Genomic DNA, 22,627 nt, shown 5'->3' with positions numbered 1-22,627 from the left:
AGAATGGAAATCTTTATTGACCGCGCATTACCCCAAGGATGGACCTCAAACCACGCATTCTCCCCAACTCAATCCAGATCATACTTGAGTGCAGATCTCATATTCCAGTCCATTTAATCGCCAACCAACTGAGTCACTGGATGTCAGCATCACCGGACCGAACATAGACTTATAAATCGGTGTCATTACCAGACATGGTAAAACCATACACAAGGCTGTAAGATACGGTACCTAGTACCTCAAAAAGACGAATGCAAAGGAGACACCTCGGCGTTAGCCGAGGATCGACGGGGGAAGCATGACAGGGGGAGCTCGGTCTTTTATAGCCTCCGATTGGTCGATGAAGCACTATTCACACACGATCAAACGTGGGCAACATCAGCTTTTCGGGGTTAACGGGCCATCGAGTCAACAGGGGGGAATATCCCAGTAGCGAGACAGCTCGAAGTTTCATTTGACAGAAATTGCGGCCTTGTAGCAGCAAGGTTGGTCAGAGCTTTGTTTTGCTGGACGAGGAGGAGAAGAAGCCAACTTGGAAATTCTTGCCACGTGTACTCGCGTGTTTTTTGTCAGAGTAAGCAGCTTCAAGCAACTGATATCGCTCTCCGGACTAGATAGCAAGCCCCGTTCCAACAGCCTAGAGCACTTGTATCTAGATCGAACCTACGATCTGTGCCGGCTTAGCTCACAAGTCGTCCCGCCTTGTCCAGCCCACGAGTCAAAAACATCAACAAACAAGAGCCGCCCGACACTCGGTGGGAGGACTCATGGTCACAGCAAATAGAAGAATAGGATAAAGATCAATAACGAGTTCACTTTACGTTTATCATCGTAAAAGGCTCTCGCATCGAGATCAGGCTTTGATATACTTTGTATTCATGTAGATAGGCAAATCCGTGAGAATTGAGATAATCTAGAGGAGCGATATAGGCCACCTACCTGCCGCCCTTCAACAACCTGCCCCATTCCCCAAATCCCTCCCCTCTACCTGCGGGATCAAAAACCCCGCAAAATACTCATCCAGGTCCTCTACCCGATCCGGTCGAGCACTACATCCTACCCAGAGGTCAGGCCTGACAACGACAACCGCCCCGGTGCCATGATCGACCCCCCACACGGTATGCCCGTCCTCATCCGGCGCACGATCATCCGAGACGACCGTAGCAATTGCCTTCAGGGCCTGCAACGCCGGGTCTGCCAGCCTCTCTTCAAATTCAAACGGCAGACACTTCGTCACAACCACAACATTGAACACTCGGCGACCTCCAAAGCGAACATAGAACCCATTCGGATCAGCCAGCGCCTGCGCAAACCGCCTGACATAAGTGGCCACCGCGCCCTCCCAGAAAGAGACGAACAGCACCAGGTGAAAGAACCCGGCGCCGCGCATTACATCGTACAAATAGCCTGTGCTGTTGCGGTTGAGACTCACGCGCGGGTTCGGCGCGCGAACACCGCTGTCGACAGCCACAACTGGCGATATCTCGAGATCTGATGCGGAGGGGTGGCGACGGCATAAGGCGGACTTTCCGTAGGCAACATCTAGTCCGAGCATGAAGGCGCCGTACTTGGTGTAGAAGTCTGCTAAGTAGAGGTGTTCGGGCAATGAAGTGCCGGGTGGGAATAGGCCGTAAGGTTCCCCGCGCACGGCGTGTTCGATAGCCTCGGCGCCCAGGTCCTTGCCCAGCGAGTGGGTGTGCAGCACGGGAACATCGGAGTTGCAGCAGTAGCGGAGGTATTTGCCGGATATCTCGACGACGTTGGCGGCATGCAGACGGCGTTCCGAGTCATACGTCGGAAGGAGGGCTGAGATTGGGGATAGGTTGCGCGCGCAATAGCCGAGTTTCCAGGCTAGGTTAGAGGCGTCGAGGATTGAGGCGTTGAGTCCAAAGGCTTCGAAGACACTGTGGACGTGGCTATTGCATGACCATGCGCAGTTAGTTGTGGCCTGGTCGAGGTTGTAAGGTGGGAAACCAAAACAAAAGCGCACGAGGCAAACTTACGCAGCATCACCGGCGAGGTGAACTCGCAGATCATCAGAGGAAAAGGCCTCTGCGACCCGCTCACTGACTTTCCAAATCGCAAACCAGGTCAGCGGCGAGGCAAACCGGACAGTATACGGTGTAAAGATGCGATTCGCCTGCTCGAGGACCTCATCGGGCGTGATGGAGTTAGTATCCACCTTGCCTCCAGCTTCCTTGAAGGAAGGATCCCGTTCCTGTCGTTCTTTGGCGATACGCTCAATCAGTGACAGGTTGAGCTGCGTATACAGCCGAATATGCCCGTCCTCGCGCGGAATAATCACGCAGCAACCATGCTCCGTGCTCAGATAGCCGCCAAAGATCCACGCATGAGGGTAGTCAGACTCGAATTTCCCGTCCATGATGCCCCAGTACATATCCGTACTCACGCCATGGAAGGGGATATTGAGCTTCTTGCGGATCATGCTCGCAGCTCCATCGCTTCCAACCAGAAACTTGGCGCGAACGGTCTCTGTCTCACCGGTCCGGTTATCTCGAATGACCGCTCGGACAGGCCTGCCAGGATCTCCAGGAGACTCAGAAACCGTGTAATCTTGGAGAGTTGTGCAGCGCTCAACCAGCACTTGATGCCGCAGCAGATCTCGGACAAAGATCCGCTCCACCTGACCCTGTGTAATGACGTGGAGGCCCCGGTACCGCGAGTCCGATTGATGCGTGCGGCCGTGGAAGAGGACCTTTCCGTCTCGCCAGATCGCCGTCCGCTCGATCAGGGGCCCTTCCTCACTGACCTCCGTCGCGATGCCCCATGCATGAAGGATCTCCAAGTATCGGGGCAATACAGCATCGGCACGGCCGTTAGGCAGAGGCCCTTCGTTTTTGTCCAGAATCCGGATGTCAACGCCCTGGCGGACAAGGCTGAGAGCGATTTCTAGACCTGTTGGTCCGGCTGAGCCCGAGAACTGCGAGTCAGTACAATCAAAACGCTGTTTGAGCTAGGAGCTATGGCAAGCTGCGTACCTCCTACAATGAGCACATCCACCTCGCTAGATGGTTTCCACCAACCCAGTGGTCCAGCGGGCGAGTTCGTGCCGTTGAAGATGGTGGGCCATGACCGCAGTCTGCTCTCCCCAAGGGAATTATGCACAGACGAAGTCACGATATCAACAGAGGGAGGAGTCACATAGTGCGGTTGAGGATTAGGGAATTTCTCTGCGCCAGGCTTGGGATATCTCCAAGGCTCGCCTGCAGAGGGCTGTCGGAAGCCGTTTTTCCAGGTAAATGGCTCGGGGGACTTGGACATTGTGAGACGTGTAGAGGTAGAACTTCTAGGGTTAGACAGTAGTAGAGATGAGTGAGCCCAGCACAGAGAGGGAGTTCGTCACGTACAGTCTATCTCTCTCAAACAAAAGACTACAGTTATCCTCCATTTTGTATATCCCTTCACTCACCACGTCATGCGATGCTCCAATGTCACCTGCATCCATTCACGCCTCATCATCGCAAAGGATATACCCAGTCCAAAATATTCTGGTGTCATCTTGCGAGGACAATTGAGCTTTGAGTAATGGCTCTCTCGCATGCCGATAACTTGTAGCGGAATTGTCCAAACTTTCAATATGAAGAGCAGTAGATTCGAAAAATACAGCAGTGACGTGGGAAACGAGGTTTCTTCCGAGTATTAAACTTTCGCTCCAAAAGGGTCGGTAGCTCAGTGGTATGAGCAAGAGATTGCAGATCTCGAGGTCGCGTGTTCGATCCACGCTCGGCCCTCAAAGCATTTCTTTTTTGGTTTTTGTTATTTCGCTCTCAATATTCATGAAAATGATATCTTCGCAGGGATTCGAAGTGGCAATTGAGGGGGTGAACGGAGGGGAAACAATGACAGTCATCATGCAGCCTTACTGCGCATACTTCCCGATCTCGAAGGACCCTTGAGTATTGTGATCTCAACGTACTAGATCCGAGCTACAGCGTTGATACCTCTTGCGTGTATTCGTTGATGGCTTTTCGTTTTCTGTTGTCTGGATCCCGAAAATATATTTTACTCGGAGTGAAAAGCAACAATGCACGTGAAGGGTTCTATCGAATCCAGGAAAAAGATGCCATTCGCGACAATCTTGCCCGCTTCTCTCAGGTGGAACCAATCTTCATGCACTAAACACAACAGGTGGTTCCAGATATGTACAGTACCTGATTGTATTCACAGAACTTTACTTGTTTGACTCAAAGCTTATGATTCTCGGCGCCATCACCAGCAGCAGCAGCAACAGACGGTTCCTCACACCTTGCGGTGAAAATCCCGCAAAACGATACTCACTCATCTGCTGACTCTGTCTGAGGTGCTTCTAAGATAGCGGCCGCTGGGCCAGTTCCTTGGCACTACTTTAACCACTAGAAAAATATGCCAAAGATGAGAAGAGAGGGGGAAAGGCCTTTGCTGCAAGGAAAACTGTTCGTGACCTAATTTGGGAAGCTAGAAATAAGAATTTGATTTGAAAACCATGCGCTGTGAATACGATGGAATCCGAAGCAGGATGTACACTACTGTAGCTCGCACTCGCGGCCAAAACGATCACAACATGGACAGGAACCCAGATACCCTAAAGACCCTCAATCTTTCCTTCCCTGAATCTGATTGCCAGTTTCTCCAAGTTGAACCAGCGGTAAAAGAGCCAGTCAAAGGCCGTATGCGGGAGAAACGTTCTGAAGAACCAGACTAAAGTCGTCGCATTGCCATACCAGAACCATGCTTTGGGCGAAGGCTTGACTATCTCCTCTATAACACCCTTGGCATATTCCTCTGGCGTCATTGTATCTACGCAGGAGGGAAAGTCAGTTAGTGGGTGCGTTTGCGAATTGTAACCGAAGGAAGTCAGAACCACTTACTGGGAGTCCTACGAACGTGCTGCCGAAAGGCATCGGCGAGGGGCCCGTAAACAGAGCCCTCAGGGAGACTACGATTGAAATCCGTCTTGAGGATGTTGGTGGCTACCTCACCGGATATCACATTCACCACGCGAACTCTTTAGTAACCGTTAGCCCCCTCCAAATCTTGTAGTGAAAGGGAGGTGATTGCACGACGAACCCAAACGGCAACATCTCAACGCGTAGAGTGTTTCCCCAATGGATCAAGGCAGCTTTGCTTGCGTTGTATGATGATCCGTAGACGTATGGGCAGATGCCGCCTATGGAGCCGATGTTCACAATCACACCTTGCCCCGCGATGAGCATGCGATGAAAGACATGCACCATCTGCATCGGCCCGAAAACGTTAACACGGAACATCTTTTCGACCTGGGCGGCATCCGTGTCTACTGCTGGCATTGTGTAGACAATTCCCCTGGGAGGCTGTCAGTCAACGACTGGCGGGTATGAGAATAGGCCTCACGCGTTGTTGATTAGAATATTAAGTCTACCATTGGTAAGAGTCTCGAGAGCCGTATGAAGCTCTTTGACGCTCTTCTCGCTCGTCACATCTACTCTATAGACTTTGACATTGCGAGCAATTAAATGAGTGTCGTCTTCGTGGGGAAGCAGCGTGGCGATAACAGTGTAGCCTCAATAGACGTTAGGATCTTCTAAAGCCCAGTTCAGCCCTGCGGTGCAGTACCTTTATCACGTAGACCATACGCAAGGGCTTGGCCGATGCCACCTGCACCACAGCTAGGGCATACTGTCAGTAAATGAAGATGATCTCGGTATTGAGAGAGTTACCCGGTGATCAACGCAAATATCCCAGCCATGGTCAATAAGAAGCTAAAAGATATGAATTTCTGAGCGAGTCGTCAACGGAATCTGTGATCTTGAAGAGAGCATAAGAGACACAACAGCGGCCAGACCTATGCTGACTGTATGGCTCCTCCGAGGATCACGGCTCTCGGGCTAGTTGCGAGCCAAATCAACCGTCGTATGAATGAAAGCCGAGGACGCAATCTGGCGTAGGGATCAGTAAGCTCTACCTTGAAAATCTGATTTTCGCTCCGAGTGACACGCACTCCACCAGTAAGCAAGGACATCCTTTCCGGAACAAAAGCCAAATCTATTCTGTATCATCGCAGATCTAGCTGGTAAGTCTCGAAGGCGATATTGAGAAATTTACACAAGTCCGAATGTAATTCTGATGATCGGTCCGGTTGCTCAGGAGACTTGGTTCTCTGGATTGTGTCGTCAGCAAAGTGAGGAATCAACAGCAGCTTGTTGCGGCAGAGGTACATCACGACTCATCTTCCGACTCCCTCAATAAACCAGCTGAACAACAAGGATGAGGCCTGTTCCAGCGTGATAACTGCTCAATGTGCCAGACCTCGAGAACAGAAGTTAGCGAACAAGATATCATCTGGCCCTTAGACTGTATAGTAGCATGCAAAATCGTGCCAAGAGCTGCAGGCACAATACTCAACAGGGGCACATGGCCATCAAACTACACTTCCAGATGCGTTCGCAGAGTGACGTAGAAACCTCCAATTTTCGTTGATTTCGATTGAGACTGCATCAGTCTCCAACATGGATTGCTGCTCGGCATTCAGCCACTTGGCCAAGGAACGAAGTTTCTGAGCCTTCCTGGCTTGATGGTCATCACCAGGCAGAGTAGTATCTGATACCTCGATTGATCCCCGGGCATTGAGCTTGGGCTCCGAGTTCCTGACGCTTCTACAGAGTCAGCAGGGTCGTATTGCCGGCCTCGGATTAAATGGAACTAAGAAATCTGATACTCGTTGAGTTAGTCTAGGAGATAGTGTGAGAAAAAACAGCTGGAAAGCATGAATACGACAGGTAGTGCGAGAGGATGACGTCTCACATATAAGCGTTACATCAAGCCTGCAGACCACACGTGGAAAGGCTGTAGCTAGAAGCGGCTTAATCAAAGAAGAAAAGGTATGCAATGTAAAAGTCTGGCTATGGTCATAAATCAAATCATCGGGGATTTGCTATGCATTGAGAGAGGCAGAAGAATACGTTTGAGTTGGCAACGCTTAACCCACCGAAATGTTGAGCGCATTCGAAGTTAGCAGTCACCGTAGCCATCCTCGCAATGCAAAATACTATGCCTAGTACTAGATACCATAAGCAATACGAATCAATGTAGTATCTAGCCTTAATTCGACGCCCAGGTGCGGAGCATACTATATCGACCAAAGCCCACACAACATCCAAAATCAAATTCCCATCCCCATCAGACTAGAGTAAAAACTGATCCCTTACTACTAGCATGCATAAACTGACCAACTCCCCTAAGACAAGATCCTACATCCTCTCATCAGCCGGATAACTCTCCGCCAAGCGCCCCATATCCTGCTCCACCATCTTCCCATCCAGATACAACGGCTTGATAGGCAAAAGCACATAGAGCATCCGCGCCGGCTCCGTCGGCGAAAAATTCCGCCAGGTGTGGATGGTAGCCCGGTTGACAGAGACATCGCCGCGCTTCATCACGCGCTTCTCGCCACCGTCCAGCTCGAACTCAAATTCCCCTTCCAAGACCACCCCGTAGCCCAGGGAGAGGGCCCGATGCGCGTTGGATTCGCAGCCCGGGGCGAAGTCGATAATCCGGATGAGCGAGCCTTCGTTCTCCATCAGGCCGGGCTAGATTTCAGTTGCTGTGGGTTAGCAGGTTGGGGGCTTTCCTGGGTGTGCGTGGTAGGAGGTGTCAATGCACTGAGAAAAAGGATGTGTGCGATGCACTGTACCTCGTGGGTGCTGGAATACTTAAGATCCTGGCCGTCGTTCAGGTCGACTGGAAAGCCGGTTGTGTTGTAGATGACGTTGTTGATGGCCCAGCCGTTGGCCATGGGAGAGTCCCATTGGGAGTTGGTGGGGGGAAGGAAGACGCCTTTTCCTTCCTCATTGTGGGTGGTGATGTTGCGGGTGATATCTCGGAGGCCGGGAGCTGGGAACGTCTGCTTGCCATAGGGACCGGGGGAGGTGAAGCATTCGGGCATTGTGAATGGTTGGGAAAGTGGTTCTATCAACTCAAACTGAACAATGTGGTGATGATCGTTAGTATCGAGGCAATGTCTCTTATATAATGAGAGGTTGGCAGTTGTGTCCTGAAAGGTCCCATTTATCTTCGAATCTTAGGGGTACGTTGTAGTTATCCCGGTGGGTGTGATATCATCCGAATTGAAGGATATTCTTTCTAGCACCCACAATCCTTAATTTTGAAAACTTCCGGTCTGAGTGTTTTCTGTCCGCACCTCAATAGGAAATTATATCGTTCGGCGAATTCTAGACATAGAATAAGTTAGTCCGTAAGCAGCAGTCTCCCACCTGTACTGGCAATGTCTTATGACTTACTCCATTGACCAACGTTGTGTTTGTAGCAGGGTACTGAGCCCCATATTCTGATTCGAGGCAGCCTTATTCAACTCTTGCTTTTTGCAGATCATCTGGGGAAATGTTACACTGCATCGGTTGTACCATGGGTGGCGTATCGGTTGCTTGGTTTGCAGTTCTTGGAGAAACATTCGGATTCAGATGATTCAAATCAATGACGAAACTCAACTTGAACCATAGGTCTGAGTACAATCTCCGGGCCAAGGCATAATTATTGCGCATCAAAATCATTCAAATTCAATGTACCAATGTACGAAGTACCCATTGCTATTGTTCACCATAACCAGAAAAAGATGTGCTGTTCAAGATCTTGCCGTGCCACCTGACTTCTTCCCCATCACACCTCATATCAACTATGACCGACCATCTAAACACGACGCGTAATGGTCACTTGCATGTCCTGAATCAGCATGAAAACATAGCTCTTCACAGTCCAAGGATAGGTAGGACTGTAGATTGAAAAATCAAAGTGTCGCAAAAGCTGAGGATAGTCAGCACGTAGGCTTAGCTTCTAAACCGGTCTGAAGGCGACCAAGCCGGCACACGTACCTCGACGATGACCTGCTTCATTTCCATGACTACCATCTGTCGTCCCAGACACAGCCATCTCCCGTACCCAAAAACAAGGTCGTTGACCTTCTCCATCCGAGCCCTCTCTTCAGGGGTGGCCTTAAGCCAACGCTCCGGTCGGAAGGTTTCCACATCCTCGCCAAAGACAGGGTTGCGTTGGAAGCCCCAGAAAGAGGTTGCGATGCCCGTCCCGCCGGGAAAGAACTTACCTTTGATGACCTCTCCATCCTTGTTGACTTGCTTGATGTTGAGCCCTGCGAAAGGAGGCCAAATGCGCATCCCCTCGCGAATACAGGCATCAAGGTACGGCAGCCCAGCCACCTCTGCCGCGGTTGCCTATGGGGAAACCCTACCGCTTCGGATTGCTTCGTCGATCTCAGCGCGGAGTTTGTTGTATGCAGGTGGGGAAGTGAAAATATGCAGCAGCGTTCCTCGAAGTGCCGCGGAGTTGGAGTCGGTTCCGGCAGAACTGTGCAGTTTAGATACAGTATAGGTTTAGGGAAAAGGCAATGCAAGGGAACTTACAGTTGGGTCAAGATCTCAGCCTCGGCTTGTGCGACAGACATGCCATGATTCAAGAACGATCCAAGCATATCCTGTTCGTTCTTGCCCGACTCAATTCTTTTCTTGACCGTTGCCTCGGCCATTCTATCTCGCATCAGCAGAGTTCTTCAATTTGCGTCTTGCAAAATTCCGTACGCCATAAGCTTCCCAATACCCTTCTCATCTTTAGTGCTTGGACCCCACAGCTTCTTGACAAAGTCACGGTTCATGAAACGACACAACGTTGGCATGGAATTAATCACCGAGATCATAGGTGCCTCTGCAGCAAAAGTGGTATGGTAGCCATGCAAGTCTTGGTCGGTGGCGAGATACCCAAACGGCTCTCCGAAGGCCATATCGGTAATGACATCAAGGGTAAAGAATTGGCACGCCCTGCTAAAGTCCATGGTACAGTTTCCATTTCCGCGGTCAATGCGCCCATCAATGTAGTGGAGAAAGGTCTGGATACTTCTTGCGATCTTGCGTTCGAGGATGGCATTGTTCTTTGTGGTATACTACAGATGCATGATCAGCATTTGCAATCCGACCACCTTGGCAGATAGCAACTACCGCTGGTCCCATAGTCGCTCGCAGTTGATCGTGTTTGGCTAGGTCTCGCTCGGAGAAAATATTGTCGATGTACGGGTTGAGTCTCATGAACGTATACCAGTCGGTTTTGGCATGTTTACTGCGGGCGTTATTCATGTGCCGAATGATGTCCGGGTCATCGGTGAGCAGTGTGGTCGGCCCAATTCGAACCAAGTGTCCTGCGGTCATTACCCACATCAGCATCGAAGATCATTTCGGCATGAGAGTCATTGCTTACCATGTATCCTATTTGCTTCCAAAAGGATCTCGTGAAAGCGACCTGATAGCGCTGTCTTGGCGAGCCATAGCTCCGAGAAAGACGCAAGCCATGAACCTTGGAATTTTCTGAGAAAGAACCAGGCTCTGATGTAGTTGAAGGCCAAGCAGGCAAAGATGAAGGAAGCTCCATAGAATGTGAAATTCGACACCGTGAGGTAGTCCCGAAGAGAAATACTCGTGATAGTCATTGCGAAGAAACAGCCAACTGTCGATTAAAGCATTCGAGGTGATGATAGCCGTGAAGAAATGTTTCGATTAATGGGTTCTGGGATAAATAGGTCAAGAGAAGGTACAGAGTAGAGCACTTGCTTCAATCAAGTCACTTAAGGTTTAAGGGAGAGGTAGAGATAGAAGGAAAAGAAATGGGGGCTGACTGTAAAATTCGGGGTCAACTAGAAAAAACAAAACAAACCTATGAATGAAATAGCTCTCCTGCAGTTCGTGGAGAGGACCAACAACTGGGTGTTATCAAGCTTTTCCTTGTTCCATCGTTCTGCAAAATAACGTCGGGTAAATTTGAAACTCGGAGAGCCTTCTAAGACAATCGCAGAATCAAGATAACCGTGCAATGCCTCGAGTCACACTACTGTATGCAGCCCACATGAGACTCATCCCATGTGTTCGCCATGCTCATGGAGCAGCCATGTTTGCAACGTGCCACAACCGCAGGCCTTGTTCCGCCTCGAAGCGTAGGGTATGCTTTGAGCCAGCTGTTGATGTTTGAGTGAGCTCGTAGTAAACTGGTCTGGATTTCAGAACCTTGCACCTCGAAGCCATTCACTCCATAGTCGATAACTTGCTCATTGAAAGTCTATGGGGCTTTGATGACTCCGAGTGTGAGATCGGAGGACCAGCGATAGGCGAATCAGAAAATGCTTCAAGGATCGTGCATCCTGATCTTCTCCCATTCTTCTCAGCGTACAGGTAATCTTCAGGCTCTATCCTTTCAGGATCGACGTGACGAAAGGATGTGTGAGCGGTATATCGGTATGTTGTTGAAGAATGGAGGGTGAATGACAGTCAGGCGTCCGGACCGCAGGAGAAGCGGAGCTGGCGTAGCGTAACCTGTGTCTTGGGATCATTGTCTGACATAGACCTGGTCAGTCTTCGAGGGTCATGCTCAAGGATGGACTATATCGTGGAATGCAGAGTGTTGTCTCGGATACTCTTTGTAGCTTACGAACTCCGACAAGGAGACCTCGAAATTCAGACAGAAAATCGAGGCTCCATATAAAAGAGCCTTCTTCCTGGCTGAGCAGAAAGAGTCCAGATATAACAGCCACTGGTAAATTAGGAGTTCTTCGAAACAGCTATATCTTGGTCACGAAAGAGGAATGAGCCTTTAGAGCCTCAAGTCGACGACATGAGCCCAACATTCAACGAACTGGAAGGAGCAATGAGCGAGTTCTCTCCAACCGTTTCAGTATCTGACTTCCAAACACCCGATGGAGTCAGTGACGGCCCCTTTGAGAACGAGCCAATCGCTATTATCGGGCTTGGTATGAGGCTCTCCGATCATGATGAGCATTAGCGATTGACATCTGTTTAGGTTGCCGGCTGCCCGGGGGTGTGAGATCTCCAAAGGAATTATGGGAGCTACTCGTTGCCGAAGGGTCTGGCCAAGGTGATGTCCCTCCTTCTAGATTCAACATTGATGGGTTCTATCATCCCAATGGGTCTGAAAGACCTGGCAGCCTTGACATGCGAGGCGGATACTTTCTCAAGGAGAACATTCGCAATTTTGAGAACAGTTTCTTCGGGATTAACAACCTCGAGGCGACGTACATGGACCCTCAGCAGCGGAAGTTGCTCGAAGTGGTGTACGAAGCTTTCGAAAGCGCTGGGGTACCTCTTGAGAAGGTATCCGGGGCCAATATCGGTACCTATGTCGGAAGTTTTGCCATGGATTTTTGGACAATGCAGGCCGGGGATTCCGAGTATTTCCATAGACTTAGCGCAACCGTAATGGGAACGACCATTCTCGCCAACCGCATCAGCCATACCTTCAATCTCCGGGGCCCAAGGTGCGCTCCTTTTCTGTGCCTGGAAAGATGTGTGCTGATTAACTTAGCTTTGTTCTGGATACCGCATGTTCGTCCTCCTTGTATAGTCTCCATCTTGCCTGTACTGCCTTGGACGCCGGCGAGTGTGATGCGGCGATTGTGGCCGCTGCCAATCTCGTTCAATCTCCAGAGCAGCACATCGGGACTATGAAAGCTGGTGTTTTGTCTCCAACCAGCACATGTCATACCTTCGATGCATCTGCAGATGGATATGGGAGAGGAGAGGCTGTTGGGGCTCTATTCATCAAGAAACTAAGCAAGGCCATCGAAGACGGTGATCCGATTCGTGCTGTCATTCGAGGAACCGCAGTTAATAGGTACTGTACCGTGCTTTGCGCAATACGAGCTTGCAGCTTGCTGACATGCCATTTAAAAAGCAACGGCAAAACACCTGGAATCACTCTGCCAAGTGCCATCGGTCAAGAAGCGGTGATCCGGAAGGCATACGCAAAGGCAGGATTGCATGACTTCTCTCAGACAGGCTATGTTGAATGTCATGGAACAGGGACTCCAGTCGGTGACCCGATCGAAGTAGAAGCGGTCTCGCGTGTGTTTGGGGCGGGTCGAATCGAAGCACCGCCATTGTATATCGGATCAGTAAGCTCTTGTCTGTAATTCCCAGAAGCCTTTCCGGAGCTGATGGCCTTGCCTCACTAGATTAAGCCAAATCTTGGCCACGGTGAAGCTGCCAGTGGAATCTCAAGCATTATCAAGACCACAATTGTTCTGGAGAAAGGCCACATTCCTCCAACCATCGGATTGAAGAAGCTCAACCCGAAGAGTAAGGAAAAAGAATGGGGAATCCAAGTTGTCACCAAGGAGCAGAGATTTCCAATTAAGTCAGTCGGTGGAAAGCACTTTCGACGAGCAGGTGTGAATTCCTTCGGCTATGGAGGTGCCAATAGCCAGTAAGCCAGCCACTACAAGCACTGAGAAAGTTTCGACGCTGATTTTTCGACAGTGCCATTCTGGAGTCTCCTCAGACGTATGTCACTACCTCCGACGAGATCTCCTTGACACTATCCCTGAGCCGGTCTAAATTCCTCATTCCGCTCTCCGCGAGCAATCCATCCGCTATCGAAGCGCAAGCGGCCGCACTTGCTACATCACCAGACATCTTTAATCTCGTTGATCTTGCGCACACTTTGGGAACGCGCCGCTCCAGACTGTCTGATCGTGGTTTCGCACTTGTTGGTCAAACCACTCAGAAAGATGACCTCCAGCCAGAGAGATTTCGGACCACAGCCATGGGAACCTTCTCCGTGCTGCCGATAGGTTTCGTGTTTACCGGCCAGGGAGCTCAATGGCCTCAGATGGGAAAGGAACTTCTGAATGAGTTTCCTTCGTTTCGCAGCACAATTCAGGATCTGGATGCCGTACTCCAGGCACTTCCCGAAGCACCCTCGTGGACCCTAGAAGCTGTCCTGACCGAGTCTACGGACCCAGCAAAGATCAACCATGTTTCTCGATCACAGCCAGTATGCACAGCGATACAGATTGCATACGTGAATCTCTTGAATAAATGTGGCATCAGGCCTGAGCGCGTTATCGGCCACTCCTCTGGGGAGATCGGGGCCGCTTATGCCGCCGGATTTTTGACGGCCTCTCAAGCTATCACCGTCGCGTACTATCGGGGCTATGTTATCAGTACTGCAAGCCAGCCCGTTCCGGGAGGCATGATGGCTGCAGGCCTGGACAATGAATCTGCCAAGGCTGAGATAAACGCGCTTGGTCTCGCTAGGATGGTCAAAGTCGCATGCGTGAATAGCCCCGAGTCCGTCACTGTCAGTGGCGACGCTACTGGGATAGACCTGCTATTCTCAGAACTCCAGTCTAGAAATTTTTTGCAAGAAAGCTCAAAACTGACGGGCGTGCTTACCATTCTCATCATATGACTCTGATCGGTAAACAGTATCAAGAGCTGCTGGAAGCAAGACTCTCTGCACTGACCTCGGTGACAGCGACTCATCATGCACGCTGGGTATCCTCTGTTCACCTCGAGGAAGTCATCGGTGCGATTTCCCCAAATTATTGGCGAGAAAATCTGGAGAGCCCAGCCTTATTCAGCGATGCCTTTGGAAGACTAGTGAAGCATTCAAAGTACCATCTGATTGAGATTGGACCGCACTCCGCACTTGAACTACCTATAAAGCAAACAAGAGCAAAAATTGGGCTCAGTGAGGCTGACGTTCAGTACTCTAACGTCTTGTCCAGAGGGAAAGATGCAGTGGATTTCATGCTGAGCTAGATGGGACAACTTTTCCTTCACGGACACGATATCGACTTTTCCAAAGTCAACCATGTGGAAACAGTTGACATGATTATCGACTTGGAAAGGCAAGGGTCCGTGATGGCTGACCTCCCGCCGTACCGGTGGACTTACGATGGTACCGAACTGTGGTATCAGGGCAGGCAGAGTCGCGAGTTCCGAGCCCGCAAGTACCCACACCACGACCTGATTGGAGCAGCGATGCCAGGAGGCACTGGAGTCACGACAATATGGCGCAACAAACTCAGGATTCGCGACATTCCTTGAGTTGAAGGCCACAAGTTGGGCCAAGCGGTTGTGCTGCCCGGCGCTGCCTACCTCTCGATGGGTATCGAGGCTGCGAGCCAGGTCCTTTCCATCGAGAAGAAAGACAATCCAACGGTGACATTCCGTAATCTTCATATCACAAAGGCTCTTGAGCTCTCTCCAGATACAAATGACCCTGGAGTTGAGATTTTCACCACTATCCGCCGAGCATCAATCTCACGAACCACAAGCTCCAATAGATGGCATCAATTTGAAATCAGTTCGCACAACGGCAACAGCGCTGTGGTCCATGCAACTGGTATGGTGTCAATTGACAAAGACTGCGAAGCTTTGAGAAAAGAAATCACTGTTGAGAGATTGGGACTCGAAGAGCTTGCCGTTCGAAACTGGTACGATAGGTTTGTCAAAGTTGGATTGAATTTTGGTGACTCTTTCAGAACCATTGAAAGTGTGGCCACACACCGCAGGAAAAAACTTCCTTATGCTCAAGCCACAGTGCCGTACAAGACTGGAAGTATACGCGGAACAGAGGTGGAGTCTGAGTACATCGTTCACCCCATCACCATCGATGCTTTATTCCAGACCGGTCTCATCGCAAGCTCCGCCGGTCTTTTGACAGATCTTCCCTGCAAAGTCCCGACTTCGGTGACAGAAGCAAGATTTAGAGCTCCAAATTAACCACCAGGTGTTTCAAAATAGATCATCGATGCCAAATCTGAGGCATTGGGTCTGGGGGTCATTCAAATCAATGCCGAACTTCATGACGGCAATGGCGAGGTATGTGCCCAGTTGAAGGATGTCAAGCTCATTACATTCCAAGGCGCCGCTGCAGATCAGAATGAAGATGAGCGTCATCCAATGCTCCGTGTCGTGTGGAAGCCTGACATCTCGAAAATTCAAGAATCATCTCATCTTGCGACATATGTAAAGTCATTCAATGCCACACGGCGAAACTCATTGCCAAACAATCTAGTCAGCTTTACTGCAGTTGTCGACCTTGTTGCACACAAGAATCCCACTCTCGACATCCTTGAACTTGGAGGATCAGGAGCAGATGCTACTAAGAACCTCCTTGACATGCTTCGGTTTGAGACTGCATTCTCACGGTGTGCATCATACTATCGTGGCTATGTCTCTGAAGATGGCGAAATTTTCGCCCAACGTCTTGTGTCGTTTGAAGATGTCGAAGACAGGTCCGACAAAGCAACGGCGCAAACGGGCAAGATGTTTGATGTGATTCTTCTCCCAAGCGGAGAAAGCGGAATGGCTTATGGCATCGAGAAGCTATCTCTCATACAGGGACTACTCAAGGATGGAGGTATTCTCATCGGACTGATAGGGTCTGAAGCAACAAGCCACGTCTCGACCTCGAGCTTCCTGTGTTGGAATTCCCGGTGGTAGGCTCGGGCGAGAAAGTGGTACTCCGACGCTTGAAGAACAGTGATCAAAAGGACCCTAAAATGACGAGCATTCTTGTCGTTGAGCAAGAAGGGGACCAAGCGTTCAATGACTTCATGGCCCCAATGCTGGCTGCTTATTTCAAAAGGGATATCCGTAGAGTGCCGCTTCGGCAACTCTCAATCGCTGAGTTCAAGAGCAGGCCAACTGTCGTGAGCACTATTGAGCTCCACAAACCTATCCTTTCGACCTTGACTGCTGCCAAAATGACGAAGGTTAAGCTTATGACAGATAACGCATCAAATCTGATCTGGCTCACTGGAGCGGATTTAATGGATGGCACCCACCCAGAATACGCTCTAGTCTCGGGTCTATCTCGTGCAATCATGCTCGAGCAGCCATCTCTGCGGTTCGTTGTGTATCATGCCAGTGATTTTGAGGCTTTGAGCAAGAAAACGGCTCGCAATTTGATAGCTGTAATCGAAGATGCTGACCGACTTGAGAACCCCGACTTCGAATATGTGGAAAGAAATGGCATGGCTCATATTAGCCGATTCGTGCCTGACGAACACCTGAATCAGACATTCCGGATGAAGCAGGACGAAGTTCTAACGCTTAAACCTCTTCACGACACGAAGGCCGCAAGACTTACTATCCAAGAGCTTGGCAACTTCGATACTTTCGCATTCGAAGAGGATGTCGGAGCGAAAACCGAGCTCTCAGGTAATCATGTCGAAGTTTCTGTTAAAGCTATCGGCTTGAGCCAAAAGGTATGTTTTGAATCGTATTCAATCAAGTGTACAGTTGCTCAGGATTCCTACGACACACACTTCTCAGATCAGAAGACCTATTTGATGATCGGTTGTCTTGGCGGACTCGGTAGAAGCATGTCAAAGTGGATGATTGCTCAAGGAGCAAAAAAGTTCGTCTTCCTTGGCCGCTCAGGGAGTGATAAACCAGCAGCGCGTAATCTTGTGGAGGACCTGCGTGGCTGCGGAGCGACTGTGATTGTAATACGCGGCGACGTGTGCAATTATGCTGACGTTGAACGGTGTGTTGCGGCGATTGACGGCGATATCGGGGGGGTTGTTCAAGCAGCAATGGGCCTTAGCGTTCGTTTTCGTACTTTGACGTGCCACTAAAGACACTGACAGCGAGATAGGAATCCCTCTGGACCACCATGTCCAATGAATACTGGCACAACGGCATTGATGCCAAGCTTATCGGAACATTCAACCTTCACAATGCAATCAATGGCAAGGATTCGAGCCTTGACTTCTTCCTCATGACCTCGTCCGTCTCTGGTAGTGTGGGAACAGCAACCGAGTCCAATTATTGCTCTGCAAATTACTTCCTTGACATCTTTGCTCGTTACAGACGTTCCCAAGGGCTCCCTGCTACCTCCGTTGGTCTGGGTATGATTTCTGAGGTCGGCTATCTTCATGAGAACCAAGAAATTGAAGCCCTGTTGCTGAGGAAAGGTATCCAAGCCATCAATGAGAGGGAGTTACTCTAGATCATAGATATAGCCCTTAGCTCTCAGCCTGATAGAGATTCCATTGCGACTGATCCGCTGGCTGAGAGCCACATTCTCACCGGCCTGGAGCCATTCGGGTTAAAGGAGCTCAGAAAGAAGGGTTTCGAAGGCACAAATCCGACACTGAACGATGCCCGCGCCTTGCTTCTCTCAAGTGCTCTGAACCGACAAAGCAACTCTGGTGGCTCAGTCATTGCGTCCGGTCTCCCTGAAGCTGTAGCAGCGCCTATGGAAGCGGGTGGAGATATTCTGAGTGCCATAGTTGGTGTTGTCGTCAAACGCTTTTCGTCGTTGATCTTGGTCCCAGTTGAAAAGATCGACATCACGACACCTATAACCAAGTTTGGGATGGATAGTATGTTGGCAGCAGAGTTTCGGACCTGGTTTTACCAGACGTTCAAGACAGACATCTCTTTTCTCAGTATTCTGAACGAGGGGACAACCTTGAGCGGACTAGCGGAGGTTGTCCAGGAAGATCTGAAGACAACATGAATGTGCCGTGGAGGAACTCGGCTCCAGATTCTCTTAGATATGTGCGAGTTTCAAAATCTGAATATCGTTGCTGCCATAACTCGTACATGAAAGTGTCTAGGACTAGAAAGAGAAGACTCAGATCAGACCAAGTCGGTTGTTGGAAGGCTGGCGGCTTCCCCGCCTTCGAGCCTCGCTAATAGTACCGTCACTTCTGCCATGACTAGCGATAGTGACCCCGGTCTTTTGGCATTGCTCTTTCCCGCCGCGACATTACGTAGCGTGTTCCCTTCGCGTCGCACCTGGAGAAACTCATGCGAGTCACAACAAGTCTCATTTTATTCTCATCTTCAATATTTTCAATGAGCGAGTATTCTACGTTGCCCACCTACACCATTCTACCCATACCGCAAGCATGACGATCCTTTACCCCGACATGGATAATCAGCTCCAGTACACCATCAATACAACCTCCGCTGGACATCTCCGGCGCGTGTTGACTAGAATATGTGCCGCCATTCCTGAGGCGAGGGGCCTCATTGCCTCCGAATTGTTAGTACCGGAGGACAAGATACCTGTCCCCACCAGCGATGACGACCGCTCAATCCGAAGTGATGACAGCGAGGACGAGTACGACGATGAGGAGGATGTCGACGACGATGATGAGAATTCCAGCAATCAATCGCAAATCTCTGGGGCCAATAACAAGAGAAAGCGAGAAGGCTCTACCTCGATCGCAGATCTCGATAACCCCCAGAAACGATTCAAGCCTCGCTACGCGTACTGCATCCATTGCGAAGAGGAATACGATTTGACCGAGAATACAAACAAGAGCTGTCGCTGGCATGAGGGTAGGATAAACTCCGACACATAATTATACCCTGTTATCTATGTTTTGTCGCTATCAGCTGTGCTAACCGATCCACCTCTTTGCTGCGGGTTAGAACCACGTGGCGAGCCCGACTACGATATCTACTTTGCTGATGTTGACGAGCCTGAGATTCACCACGTCGATAGTGATCAATACCGCGAGGAACATCCAGCGGGATTCATCCACGAGTGTTGCGGCAGGAATACCCTTCAGCCTTGTCGAATAGGATTCCACAGGTCGGAATAATTTGCTGGAAACCATTTGTCCGCAATGATTTGCATGAAGAGTGGATGATTTTCATCCTCCTCAATACCTTGGGGCTGTCTCCAAGAAGTCTAGTGAAATCTAATGGCGCGACATAGTCGCGTCGGGCCCCTTTGCGATGTATATCTCTTTTTATCGATAGCTCGCTTTCCCCTGGAAGCAAGCAACAGAGAGCCGAACCACTTTTGACAAGTCCTACGAAGAATTGGGCTTATGTTTTGCTAAGTATAGCACTCTTACAAAGGAGCTTGAGGTGACGAACGATACAAGCACGAGTTGCAAATTTCATATTAGCGGGAAGGCGTCCAACCCTATCTCTGATCTTCCGGTAGGGAATCGGCCAGAAGCTCGAGCCAAGTCATATACAAATGGGACATCGATGCGCGGCTTCATGCGCCAAGGATACTGTAGAGAAAGAACTATGAGCTGGTTCAGAAGAATACTCCCACGAGTATTGCGATTGCAATCATGGTTCAAGAACCATTCAGTACTAATCAACATAAGAGCCTCTATGGATGAAGCAGGTCGACTCATGGTTCAATCGTCTAACATACGCGAAATGATGATATAATCATGAGTAGAAACCATGGTGAAGATGAGAAGCCACTCAACTAAATTATCTAATCTAGGATGTCATTTCGAAGCCACAGCTTTCCACCCCTTGCACCACCCGACCCACTGCCGGTCTCCACAGGTGGAATCCTCCGGGGTTGAAATAGAGTGACTGGCATCAAAGAAAACCGGTAGTATAAACTTGATATTCCTCACTTTGTGCAATCAGCCTCAAAAGACGCGTCCTGAACGCGTAATCACGTGATGGCTCTATTGACTGGCTAGCTCACTCCGTTTCTTAAAAGCTCGGTGGTTTCTTCGTTACTGATGTATCTGCTATCAGACCTTTCTTTCCCGGCACAATGAGTAATCGAAGGGGCAGACCTAACAAATACTTCACCGAGGAGGCTTGACTCGAAGCAAAAAGGAAATCAAATCGACGATATTACCACAGGTTACGCACAGGGCGAGATGATCCTGAGTTGCTGCAAGACGAGTCGGTGTTGACTTTCATCCCAGTGAACTTCGACGGAGATACGCCCCCGTCATCAGTGAGCGATCCTCCTGCAGAGCTGTTTGAGGCTGTGCAGCAGGCCTTACTGGGGAATGAGGTAGCTGATAGGGGCGTCTGCGGCCCGGTCGACTTAAATCTCGTTCCATACGAACCCAAATCAAGAAAGATATCTCCAGAAATCCTGCCATCGAGTCATATACCCATCGAGAAGTATAACCTCGGATTACCTACCATCAAGAATCCCGCCACCGAAGAACCAGCCATCGAGAAGTTTTATCGGGAGCTCACAAAGGAGGATGTCACACCCGCTGACTATGAGCTCGACGACGCCATCGATTGTGCCTCACGAGAAGATCTTCAGAACATCCTGAGAGATTTGTGCGCAAAGGGTCCCGATTTCAAGATTTATCTCGCCTCCTGCCTGCAACCGGTCGAAGCCCAACCTCCTCCAGCACGTCGTAGCACAGCAGATACAACCCCACTCCAAGTCGAGACTTCGAGCCCGATGACAACACCTGAATACACTTGTGTGGCCTACACGAGTAGAGGCCGTCGACGTTATATCAGTGGGTTACTCACATGGCGGAAACTCATGGGACGTCTTCGATACTAATATGCTGATTCGTATAGAATCTTCAACACTAACTGATCGAGATTTCTATATACTGGTCTAGAACGTGATAAGCATCAAATCACAAAGCCAAGTGGCTGCATGTGCGCGTTGATGTTCAAAGAAAAAGTAATCCGATTCAGCAAGCTCGGAGCTATTGGCCATCGATAGCCATGACACTTGACAGGTCACACGTGATGATGCGAGAGCCGTTTTCTCCACACTCCTGGCGCTTTGTCACACCTTAAGAGGACTTATTGATACGCCATCGACAATTAGCGCGACGCGTCTCTTGTCACAATATCAACAACACAAACTCAATCACAACGCCTCAATTCGGCTCGCCTCAACCCCCAACCGACGATACAAACATCAGCATTCGCTATTTTTGACACTCACACGTATCTCAACACTCAAAATGCCAGTTCCCAACCCAAAAGTTGACGGAAGGCTTGAGCATGCCATCACATCCACTTCCCCAGAAATCCTGCAAAACATCGTGAAAGACCTCTGTGCAGACATTCCGGAAGCGCGAAGCTACCTCTCTTCTCGGCTTCTTGCACCCGAAGATCAGGTCGTATCAGTCAAGAGCACAAATGGCGCCGATGGACCCCTCGAAGCCGGGAGCAAGAGAAAGAGAGCATCTCAAGATTCTGTCCCCGTCTCGGACGATAACAAAAAGCTCAAGCTCCGTTACGCAACCTGCCAGAATTGCACCGAAGACTTCGACGTGACGAAGAATACGAGCACGAGCTGCCATTCTCACCCGAGTAAGTCTTGACATATAGCCACTGATATCTGCAGGTAACTGACATTACCACCTCAAGTGCCTTATGAGATTGATAACGATTATTTCCAGGATGATTGGGAAGGCTTTGCTGGTGAATGGTGCAAGGAGGAGTGGCCGGAGGCTTTCATCCATCCGTGTTGTGACAGAGACATCAGCCAGGAGCCCTGTGCAACGGGGTATCATCGGAAGGCTACCGGGAGAGTCAAGGAGAGGCGTTGATCCCAATGCGGGGAAAAGGGATCCTACCTGATCTATTTGTATATATCCTCACTCTTATGTTATACTTGCGAGTGTCTCAGTCAACGCGGGTGCGACAATGTATCTACACTCCGAGAGATCGCTTACACCTGCCAGTCTGCATTGTGTTGAGATTGTGCAAACTCGGAATACTTGATCTACAAAAGTCCGCATGGTTGTAAATAGCCCATAAGTCTACATACATCAGCCAAAGTAATCAATAAGAACCACAAGAATAAGCTTTCCCAACACAGCCCAAATGCATGCAGGTCCTCCCTCCGTCGCTCCCCGATGACAGCCCACAGCAACCTAAGGTTCCCTTATCGATAAGCCCTACCCTAAATACTCAAGAAGCTTAACCTACCTAGGTACTCCGTAGCTCTGCCGCAGGTGCTCCGAGTCCCGAGAGAGATTGCGTCCTCAGGCACACACACACTCCCCTGTGGGGGTGAAGTGAAGTGTGGACCCGCGCATCTTCCAATTCAATCA

At 49.9% G+C, this 22,627-nt stretch overlaps 5 protein-coding genes and 1 non-coding gene across 6 annotated transcripts; 2 read left to right on the top strand and 4 right to left on the bottom strand.

Annotated features, from left to right (window-relative positions):
* Window positions 1–239: 239 nt before the first annotated feature.
* On the bottom strand, window positions 240–3,282 carry BO66DRAFT_419348 (uncharacterized protein; the record flags this gene model as incomplete). Its single annotated transcript, XM_025649808.1, has 4 exons — window positions 240–311; window positions 989–1,916; window positions 2,004–2,928; window positions 3,000–3,282. 4 exons carry the CDS (start codon window positions 3,280–3,282, stop codon window positions 240–242), a joined length of 2,208 nt encoding a protein of 735 aa, XP_025505536.1.
* Window positions 3,283–3,679: 397 nt separating this feature from the next.
* On the top strand, window positions 3,680–3,752 carry BO66DRAFT_t122. Its single transcript has one exon. It is a non-coding gene; the product is annotated as a tRNA-Cys (tRNA).
* Window positions 3,753–4,582: 830 nt separating this feature from the next.
* Window positions 4,583–5,725, bottom strand: BO66DRAFT_436962 (short chain dehydrogenase; the record flags this gene model as incomplete). The annotated part of the gene is made up of 6 exons (XM_025650956.1): window positions 4,583–4,797; window positions 4,869–5,005; window positions 5,068–5,322; window positions 5,371–5,539; window positions 5,593–5,645; window positions 5,697–5,725. The coding sequence occupies 6 exons, from the start codon at window positions 5,723–5,725 to the stop codon at window positions 4,583–4,585; spliced, it is 858 nt and encodes a 285-aa protein (XP_025505535.1).
* Window positions 5,726–7,226: 1,501 nt separating this feature from the next.
* BO66DRAFT_447956 (cupin domain-containing protein) lies at window positions 7,227–8,123 on the bottom strand (the record flags this gene model as incomplete). Its single annotated transcript, XM_025651724.1, has 2 exons — window positions 7,670–8,123; window positions 7,227–7,565 (listed from the first exon to the last, which is right to left on the bottom strand). The coding sequence occupies exons 1-2, from the start codon at window positions 7,919–7,921 to the stop codon at window positions 7,227–7,229; spliced, it is 591 nt and encodes a 196-aa protein (XP_025505534.1). The 5' UTR covers window positions 7,922–8,123.
* A 455-nt stretch (window positions 8,124–8,578) lies between these two features.
* On the bottom strand, window positions 8,579–10,483 carry BO66DRAFT_447932 (cytochrome P450; the record flags this gene model as incomplete). The annotated part of the gene is made up of 7 exons (XM_025651723.1): window positions 8,579–8,796; window positions 8,865–9,208; window positions 9,239–9,354; window positions 9,411–9,533; window positions 9,585–9,943; window positions 9,999–10,195; window positions 10,255–10,483. 7 exons carry the CDS (start codon window positions 10,481–10,483, stop codon window positions 8,683–8,685), a joined length of 1,482 nt encoding a protein of 493 aa, XP_025505533.1. The 3' UTR covers window positions 8,579–8,682.
* A 1,175-nt stretch (window positions 10,484–11,658) lies between these two features.
* On the top strand, window positions 11,659–22,120 carry BO66DRAFT_400146 (uncharacterized protein; the record flags this gene model as incomplete). Its single annotated transcript, XM_025648712.1, has 19 exons — window positions 11,659–11,794; window positions 11,845–12,319; window positions 12,406–12,675; window positions 12,736–12,955; window positions 13,016–13,266; window positions 13,320–14,142; window positions 14,271–14,535; window positions 14,902–15,539; window positions 15,594–16,212; window positions 16,296–17,062; window positions 17,105–17,404; window positions 17,455–17,773; window positions 17,822–18,184; window positions 18,528–19,151; window positions 19,245–19,407; window positions 20,442–21,067; window positions 21,176–21,240; window positions 21,299–21,881; window positions 21,939–22,120. 19 exons carry the CDS (start codon window positions 11,659–11,661, stop codon window positions 22,118–22,120), a joined length of 7,689 nt encoding a protein of 2,562 aa, XP_025505532.1.
* Between the last annotated feature and the right edge of the window lie 507 nt (window positions 22,121–22,627).

The sequence above is a fragment of the Aspergillus aculeatinus genome (genome assembly GCF_003184765.1).
Source record: "Aspergillus aculeatinus CBS 121060 unplaced genomic scaffold BO66scaffold_15, whole genome shotgun sequence".
Taxonomy (NCBI): Eukaryota; Fungi; Ascomycota; class Eurotiomycetes; order Eurotiales; family Aspergillaceae; genus Aspergillus; species Aspergillus aculeatinus.
This window is presented reverse-complemented; position numbering and strand designations above follow the sequence as displayed.